General features: G+C 40.0%; 2 protein-coding genes across 2 annotated transcripts; one reads left to right on the top strand and one right to left on the bottom strand.

Annotated features, from left to right (window-relative positions):
• Positions 1-1,175: 1,175 nt before the first annotated feature.
• Positions 1,176-4,330, bottom strand: mmgt1 (membrane magnesium transporter 1). Its single transcript, XM_028589890.1, has 4 exons — positions 4,204-4,330; positions 3,740-3,792; positions 3,511-3,614; positions 1,176-2,022 (listed from the first exon to the last, which is right to left on the bottom strand). Exons 1-4 carry the CDS (start codon positions 4,280-4,282, stop codon positions 1,866-1,868), a joined length of 393 nt encoding a protein of 130 aa, XP_028445691.1. The 5' UTR covers positions 4,283-4,330; the 3' UTR covers positions 1,176-1,865.
• Positions 4,331-4,413: 83 nt separating this feature from the next.
• pfdn6 (prefoldin subunit 6) lies at positions 4,414-8,718 on the top strand. The gene is made up of 4 exons (XM_028589891.1): positions 4,414-4,754; positions 4,968-5,038; positions 5,167-5,291; positions 8,355-8,718. The coding sequence occupies exons 1-4, from the start codon at positions 4,691-4,693 to the stop codon at positions 8,473-8,475; spliced, it is 381 nt and encodes a 126-aa protein (XP_028445692.1). The 5' UTR covers positions 4,414-4,690; the 3' UTR covers positions 8,476-8,718.
• The last annotated feature ends 494 nt before the right edge of the window (positions 8,719-9,212 follow it).

A 9,212-nucleotide genomic window follows, 5' to 3' on the forward strand; every position in this document is an offset into this window, starting at 1 on the left:
TATGAAACAAATTTTTTTTTTTTACAAAACAAAAAATAAACCAGTTAGAAAGGTATCTCCTGTTGTGTGTCAGTGTGTGTATTTTTATTTATTTTTTCCTAGAAGATACATCTAAGACCATACAGTGCCAAAATAATTGCATTTTGCATCATGACAAAGTGTCTGATTCAGAAGTGGAATGAAGTTGCTCTGTGGTACAGCTCAGTATTACCTGCAGTAGCCTCCCTCCAACATTTTGGGCTAGTCCAACCGTCCTCACTGGTTGTGGCCAGTCCAACCAAAGGGGGGACTTTTGTCCCCATTTTATCTGAATCAATTGAGAGGAGGAATCAAATTAGTCTGTCATTTCTCATTAATAATGAATGACAAAAAAAATAGCAAAACAAAGTAAAAAAAATAACATTTTGTGCGACAAAATGTACATTGTTAATCATCTTGGGACCCTTAGAGGGGTACTGTTTGGGGGACCTTTCCGACAACAAAAAGAAAAAAGGGGTTTCCACAGCATTTACCACCATATTAAAAATATATATAGAAAAGTTCCCTTAAATTAAGTCAACATTTTCAGCAGTGATATACATGCATTTCATCAGATGGATCAATCCATCCAACAGAAACAGCCTACACGGTTTTTCTCTGGAACTAACCTCACCTCAAGTGTGAAGAGAGATGGACATACAACCCTTTGTGCTGCGGAGGTGAACATCTTGATTTGGTGCAGCTTCCTTGTAGCCTGACAAGCCAGACCCACATCAAGAAGACCCTGGCTGCAAATTACATTTGCTGGCACTAGGGTGCGTCTAGATTTCTAAGCTAGTTTCCTTGACAAATCAGACTAAAAGCTCAGCTTCCACTGCCACCTAGAGGCCAACATCAACAACTGATCAGGTGGAACATTGGGTTATGCAGCAGTCCAGCAACAATGTCACAGGCATGTCTGCATTGTCATTACTACGTTAACTTCCTCTCCCGCAGACTTATCTGTGATACAATTAGCATTTGTCTCCAATTCAGCAGGATGCCAAGACAGCATAGTAGTGATGCCTTCCCATTTTACATCTTTTAACAGCCCCTACAGCTTGCAGAAGATTTGATCCCTTTTGTCTACCAAAAGCAATATTCCAGCCTCGGAATATGATATATGGCAACAACAACAAAAATGAGATTCTGACACCTTGTAAAATCAGTATGCCTTTTATTAAATTAAAAACATCTGTTAACAAAATGTAAAATGAAGGAAAAACAAACTTCACCCCAATGAATGTACCATAACTTTCTATTTCGCCTCAGTGTTCACAGTATCAGTGGAACGGCTGTCTATCGTTTCCAGCTCTCACGTCTCACCTTGAGTTAATTTCCTGTGGCATAAAGCAAACCTCTTTAATGCATACAGGATGTTACAGATTAGCCTTTATGCTTCCAGGAAATCATCAAAGAAAAGGTCCTCAGTTCATACAAAACTCATTTCAAGTCATAAAATGTTGCCCAGACAGTTGCTGTGGTTGAAATGTAACAGTAACAAAAACAGGCATTTTTATGCCCCTATACAAAGGATATACAAAGGACAGCAATATCCCAAGTGAGTTGAGAGGGGACAAGAGGGGCAGATGTCTCTGTATCTTAAGACTCAAAAGCAAAAATATACAAACAAATCAGCTTGAAAAATTGAAGGGTTGGCACAGTCAGTGTGAATATGGTGGTGACCACTTTTATGGAAAGCGATGCATGTTTGGACAGCATATTAGTATATGTACAAATACAAATTAAAAAGTAGAGGAAGGTGAATTCTCACTTTGCCTCCTCTGTCTAACAAAAAACAAAATCTTATGTGACGTTGATGACGTTACAGGCAAGAAAGGCCAGTCTCAGTGCAAATGCTCCAGCTTGCGTAGCCGTATGGGGTTGGGAAGAGCTTGCTGGTTGCGTACAGAGGAGGGCTCCTCCTCCGGCGAGCGGAATAGCACCCGACCCCGGTGGTTGAAAAGGTAAAAGGATGGGTGGTTCCTCAGTGTATCAAATGTTCTGGGGGAAAAAAACAAAAAGTAAATAAAGTTATGTACAAATAGTTTATTGCTTGGCGCTGTAATGTTGATGTCACATGGGACTCCTCTAACAAACGGCAGATGTCATGTCTCTGCCCACTGTGATGCAATTTAAAAAGTCTAATTTAGAGCAGTGAGCAAAGACATTAAATCTTTTGGAATCAAAACCCTGACGCACACACCAACTCAAAAACAAAACTGCCATAATCATACTGTAATAACCTACACAGCCAAGTGTGCATGAGGCACTTTTACTACCTATGCTTCTGGTGGAAAATGAGGATATGAAAAAGCAAGGGAGTCTGGCATCCAACAGTTTAAAGTTCAGGCACTTGCACCAACATAAATAATTAAGCACCGTTTTAGACAGAACATTAGCGAAATGTTGTAGATTAGCCAGTGCTAAAACACTTAGTCCATTAAAATCGGTTTTGACAATAAAGCAAAACTGTCAAACATGTTCTGGTTCCAGCTTCTCAAGTGTGGGAATATGCTGCTTTCCTTTGTTGGGTAGAATTGTATATTGAAAACGTCTTTGGACCGTTTGTTGGACGAGGCAAGTCATTTATAAAAACACTGCCCTGGACTCCTGGGATTTGTGATGGACATTTATCACCAATTCCTGATATTTCATAGAATAAAAAGCACTTTTTCCTTTCCTAGCAACATATCTACAATTAAGACTGATGATGGGCAGACAGACGAGCCTAAATTACCATCACACCATGTAGTGATGCCGTTATTAATCTCATACTGCACATAAAATAGCTTTAGGGAGCCAAAATAAAAAGATTTTGCTCAACGGTCTTGTTCCTTAGAACTCCATGATTTGGCATGGGAGAGGGACCTACTTAAAACAAAACTGTTAATGTGTATGATTTCTGTTGATAGAAAATGGTGATGAAATTTGAGACTTGATATTTAAACCATTTGGTCTTTAAAGTAGGGCTGTGCTCGATCGAAGAAATTCTTAGTCGACTAACACCCATTCAATTGTATCGACTAATCGATTAGTTGATTTAAATTGACAGATCTGTAAATCTGAGTTTCTCTGCAAAGAGTCATGTTAAAGCACCACTTTAATTCTTGTGTTTATCAGAGATGTGCTCGTAAGTTTCTTGGAAATAAGTCATTCAGCATGAAAAAAAGCATCAAACATGACTAGTGGACTAAATAAAATCTAAGTTGACTAAGATCAAAACGACCAATTAGTCGACTAATCCACTAAGAGGGAGCAGCCCTACTTTAAAGACAAAAAAGTGCAATCTTTGTAGATGCCTTGTTGTTCTCCTGTAATGTTGGAATGTTTCTTCAACGGACTCAGTTTATTATTTCTTGTCTAGGTTCAGCGTGCGTCTCTGGTTATTGCTTCAAAGTAGAGTTCCTATAAATGCAGCATGCTTCCCATGTGGCAGAGGACACAAACAATCCGACTATCAAGGGAGAAAGGTGCTGCAACTCCACTTACTTGTTTTTGAGCTCTGAGGAGGCGTCCATGTCTTTGAACTCTCCAGCAATGTGAACAATACCATAACAGGTCATCACAAACGATAATAAGGTCTGTAATACAATCTGCAAAAATAAAAGCATAATGAAAATGATCAACAACAAAAAAAAAAAATTGCATAGACACACATTTGGGGCTGGTTGCGAAAGGCAGGCGGAGATTTAAAGATGACGGAATGAAAACCACTCACATCAATCGGTAGTGTCTCGTTTTCCTTCTCTGTGAGTCGCATGTACGATCGATCTGATGGGAGAAATATATTTTAATAATATAATACCCTATATTTTGATATAGCACCTTTTACAGTCAAAGTCACACAGTGCTTCACATGAACACCATGACACAGTGGCAGAGGACGCTAAGCAGTGGATTATAAAGCAAGAGACCCTTATTAATATTTAGCACCATGACAGTCAAACTTAACGTTGTATGTCACTAGCGGGGATATTTTAATATTGAGTGCAGATGGCGGTGGTGAATGGTTGGGAACGAGCTGCGCTGCTAAGCTGCGCTAGCGTCTACTTAGCTAGCTAGCTAGCTGATGGACCGAAAGGCCCGACCTGCTGTTTATCACCCTACCGGGGACAACGGAGCCCTCCTGAACTACTCAAAGATACGGAAACCCGTGTTTTCACTCCCCGCACTAAAACTTACGCTGTGCTGCAGAGAAAGCTGCATGAGCTAAGGCAAAAAGTCCGACGCCGACAACACCTTTCCAAAACGACGAGGCCATCTTGTTCCAGAGCGATGACGAACTGTGTGCAGTGTCGTAAAACAGTGTCGTAAATAGCCCCCAACCATGACAGGGTCAAAAAACATCATAGCCAGATGAAATCGACGAGAGACCACATTTAAACTATGTTAAATACAATTTCGGGTGGTTTTAATGTTCTTTTTTTGTTTTGTGATGTTTATTTGTGGTAATGTATTTGTCATGAATACAACCAAAGACTCTCCGATACCCTGAAGTAGTGAGAGCTTTTACTTTGAAGGAATCGGAATTCGGCAACATCCGCTCTGGCCCCTGCCCTTTCCTGTTAGCTAACGCAGAGCTTTCATTTTATACCATATTTAGCTACTTAACATTATCTATTTGATATATTTACGCAGTCTATCGTACTTTTTTAGACCAAACACAAATATGGCAGAGGCCATTCAAAAGAAATTGAAAGCGGAAGTAGAAAAATATACACAGATGCAGAAAGGTAGGTGCCAGCTAGCATTGCATGGTTTCTCATATCGTGCCATGTTGTGGCGAGCTAGCTAACTGACCATATCAGGACAGCTAGCTATACATTCATTTAAGTCGTTCGATATTCCCTGTACGGTTAGACTATCATTTATGGTTGTAACAATACTGCCGTCACATAAAAAGTAGACGAATACCCCCCACTCATTTAATACTGTCTGTTGTTTAGATGTTAGCAAGAGCATGTCAGCCAGACAGAAGCTGGAGACGCAGCTGACAGAGAACAACATTGTCAAAGAGGTATCTAACAGCTCATTTTCTTTTAAAAAGCTTATTTTTCTCAGTGCTGTAACCCCGTTCATGTGGTATATTGAAGTTTGCAGTATTAAATAACCGATCTCTCTCTCTCTCTCTCTCTGTCTTTCCAGGAGCTTGATCTGCTGGGCAGCACGAACACTGTGTATAAGCTTATCGGCCCAGTATTAGTGAAGCAAGACCTGGATGAGGCCAAAGCCACAGTCACAAAAAGGCTGGAGTACATCAATGGAGAGATGTGAGTCACTAAAGCTGTAGTCCATTATATAGTGGGCATGCTAGTAGTCCTACATCCTGCATAGGTTTGACCAGAGCAGTAGTATATAAGTCCATATTCCATAAATCCAGTGTGGTTTCAGTTGATGGGGTTCAATTATGATCATTACTCAGATACCTTATTCTGAGTGTGGACAAAGTCCACATGCTATGGTAATATTGGTGGAGAAGAGGAAAGACTTTCTCTGTAATACATTGTAACTAGGGTTCACCACATCACATCTGATTGAATCAGAAATTGCATTGAGCTGCAATTTATCAATCCTTGAAGGTGAAATTCATTATGAATATCTGGTTTGACGGTACTGTATTAGTCTTAACTGACCCATAACAACTGGAACATCAAATGGCATTATTTTTTCATACTTTGGCAGGCAGCTATAATCAACAGGTAAGTAGGAAAGTGTGTTGTGAAAAATGCAAACATGCACTACGCACTTAACCTACGATTGATGCACCCCTGCTCAATACCGCCTCAGACGTTGTGTCCCAGTTCCAGGGCTGGGTCTTCCGAAGTCCACATTTCTAGATTGAATACATAATTACAGCCCAACCAGACATGTCCTGTTTTAAAGGCTCCTGCAAATGTGGCCAAGAAATGCGACTTTCTTTTGCCTAAACTGGAGTATGGTCACCACCATCCTGTGCATGTTCCCTTTCCCCGTTACAGGGCATTAAATGTTCAGTTGGTGACTTTTATAAAAAAGGACAAAATTGTCATATGTGCTCGAACTGTCACAATGTCCTGAGAGTGCTACATGAGACAGATAATCTGTGGAAGAAATCCCATTCCTCAGCCTCCTCCTGGTGCTCCTAATGGCATAATGAAAACAACCAATCAGAGCCGAGGAGACTCTAACGCAGTGACGATAGGACTGCTTGGGTCGGGAACTCTGATCAAACAAGGCAGCGCTGAACAGTTATGAATCAAGATCCTGTTACTGCATTGCCTATTTCTCCCCCTCAAATGTTTTCAGAAACACATTTTAGACTACTGTATAGCTGTAAAATTACAAAGATTATGTCTTGATTGATATTTGATCAGCGCTGCCTTGTTTGTAAGGTTTGATCAGTGTCATTGACTGCATTAGAGACCCCTTGGCTCTGATTGGTTGTTTTCCTTCAGGCGTGGTGGAAACTTGCAAATGCTACTAGGAGCACTAGAGGGAGGCAGAAGAACATCATTTTTTTTCACAGATTATCTGTCTCATCTGCTACTTTCTATTGCTAGTTTCAGCAAATATGACAAAAACTTATAAAAGTTACCAACTGTAGCTTTGAAAGGGACATTGAATTTATGTTGATATGTTCACCAATAACCTGATAGACTTTTTGCCAGTCGTCCATCATGTGATAAAGCAAAGTCTTGCAGCACTTAACTTGACAATTACACTTTATTGGCTGTGACTTCAGTAAGTGTCAACATAGTTGTCAGCGTCATTACTATTATGGGTAGATATCACTGCATTTATTGTACAATATCAATGATTTTAAGAAAGAAATTCCTTCCCTAAAATAATGTCACACAGAAACCAGTGTTTCCCCTAGGTTGACCAAATTCTGTTAAATATGTCTTATATGACTTTTAAAGCTTGCTCACCTGCTCCACCTGTTATTTTCTTACAAGCATTGTAGCATTTAAAAGGCTTTGTTTTAAAATGGAGTCCGGCGCAGTGCTCGCTCCACAACAAAACGCTACGAAACATCACTTCCAGCTAATTTCATGGTCTGTTTGAGCCGCATATTCTCGCTCAACTTAAAACACTGAATCCGTCCGCCAGGCTTGTAAATTATTATAGGGGAAACATAAAATGTGATGTCTTATTCTCTTGAATTTCAGTCGATATAAAACAACTCCTTCTGTAAGATAACGTCATGACATTTAAAAAATTATATCACACCTTGCTTGCTGTCTTAATAGTCACCAATGGTGGCTCTCGCTGGACATTCTTCACACAACTAGGCACCTAACTAAGAAATAGCTCCATGTGGATATCGGTGCATGTGTTATGCTCTCTCACATGTAGAGGTCAGTAAGGAGTTTGGTGGATGGACAATAATCTACAACATCCTTTGTCACAGTCTTTCCTCTGTCCCTGTGATTGCAGGAGCACCGTGAGTCCATCTTTTTGTGTGTATTATGTAGTACCGATTTTCAATACTTTTTAGGCACCGACTGAATTGCCTCCAAAGTATTGAGTATCGAAAAATGCCTCATCATTCAATACCTAAGGAGTAAATCTTATCAGAGTCAGTGAGCCAATAAGCATGCAACATGCTTCTACCAAGATCGAATAATGTCTGTGATTGGCTGTCTAACACTACACGTCGCAGAGACAGGCAGGAAAAACTACGTTACACAGAGACAAACTCACATAGTCGGAGCTGAAACATAAATTAAAATATATTGTGCTGTTGTGTGTAATGTTGTTTTTTTTTTTATAAAATTGGTATCGAAAATCCTTTAGGAGCCGGTATCAAAGTCACGGTACTGGTATTGAAAACATTTGTAATGATACCCAGCCCTAGTATTATATCAGAGTGGTGTTGTATTAAAGGACAATTCCGGTGCAAAATGAACACACATGTGTACCGAGTCGACCGTTCTCTGGGATCTGTTTTCATGCTATAATGTGTCTCTTGTTTGAAACAAGATACAGCAAACCGGTAGTTAGCTGCTAACGCTAGCTTTCGGGGCAGAGGGTAAATCGCTATTTCTATAGGAATTGTCCTTTTAACTTTATGATCACTCTGGCTGTAGTTTTTGGTGCCATTTAACTTTATTATGTTTTATCAAAGTGTTTTTGTAATTCCCGTTGCCTACTCCCCTATATTGGCGTGGGATAGATATAGTCCAGATGTCATTACCCAAAATCACTCTACCATGGAGTGGAAAAGAATTGTTTTATACAGAAGGGTGAGCAACATTTCCTGTGTTAATGCATTCAGTGTATAAATATGGCCAAATGTGTTTCATGTGGTGTTTAACCTTTTTTTTTTTTTTTTTTTTTTTGTCCTGTTGCAGTCAAAGGTACGAAACGGTCCTGAAAGACATGGAGAAGAAATCTGAACAGCATCGAGAAGTCTTGTCCAGTTTACAGCAGGAGTTTCAGAGAGCTCAGGGCCTGGCTGTCGGCAAAGTCTGACCAAGGGATCCAGCTTCATGCTCACACACACACACACACACACACACACACACACACACACACACACACACACACACGCACACGCATATATATATATATATATATAAAGATAAAGGGTTAGTCATGACATGATGTAAACTTTCAACATAAGGCTGAGTAAATTCTGCTTGTATCTTGTCATTTATTTGTTATTACAGTGACTCTTCCCGTGTTACTAATAAACCTGTTTGTCATGAAAGGTCATATCTTTTCCTTTAGTTTTAATTGTGTGAGCAGAGGTTCTCTCTGACTGCTGAATAACAAAGAACAGGCTTGCTGTGTGCTTGTTTCTGTTGAACATTTGCTTTAATTACTGGGGCAGGCTGGTGACCACCAGAGCAGATGTTGTCCAGTCACTGACCCAACCCACAGCTCAGAGCAGCAGCGCAGCATTGTTCACATTAATGAATGTGCTTTCCCCTGCCGTGTACCACCAGCGGAGGATTAAGGCAACATGAATAATCGAATACAAAGCCCTCTAAGAGCCAAAACTTTCTAAAAAGTTAATGCCCCGGTCAGGGCAAACCGCTGATAGATAGATAGATAGATAGATAGATAGATAGATACTTTACCCTGTGATTCAGTAAGCATGGTAAGGTGCTCTATGAGTATGAGTGTGTGTGTCATGGTAGTAGTGCAAATAAGTCCAATAGTTTAAGGATAAAGTCTAGAGACCAGCATTAAATATGGACAAAATA

Source organism: Perca flavescens, chromosome 10 (genome assembly GCF_004354835.1).
Source record: "Perca flavescens isolate YP-PL-M2 chromosome 10, PFLA_1.0, whole genome shotgun sequence".
NCBI classification, from domain to species: Eukaryota; Metazoa; Chordata; class Actinopteri; order Perciformes; family Percidae; genus Perca; species Perca flavescens.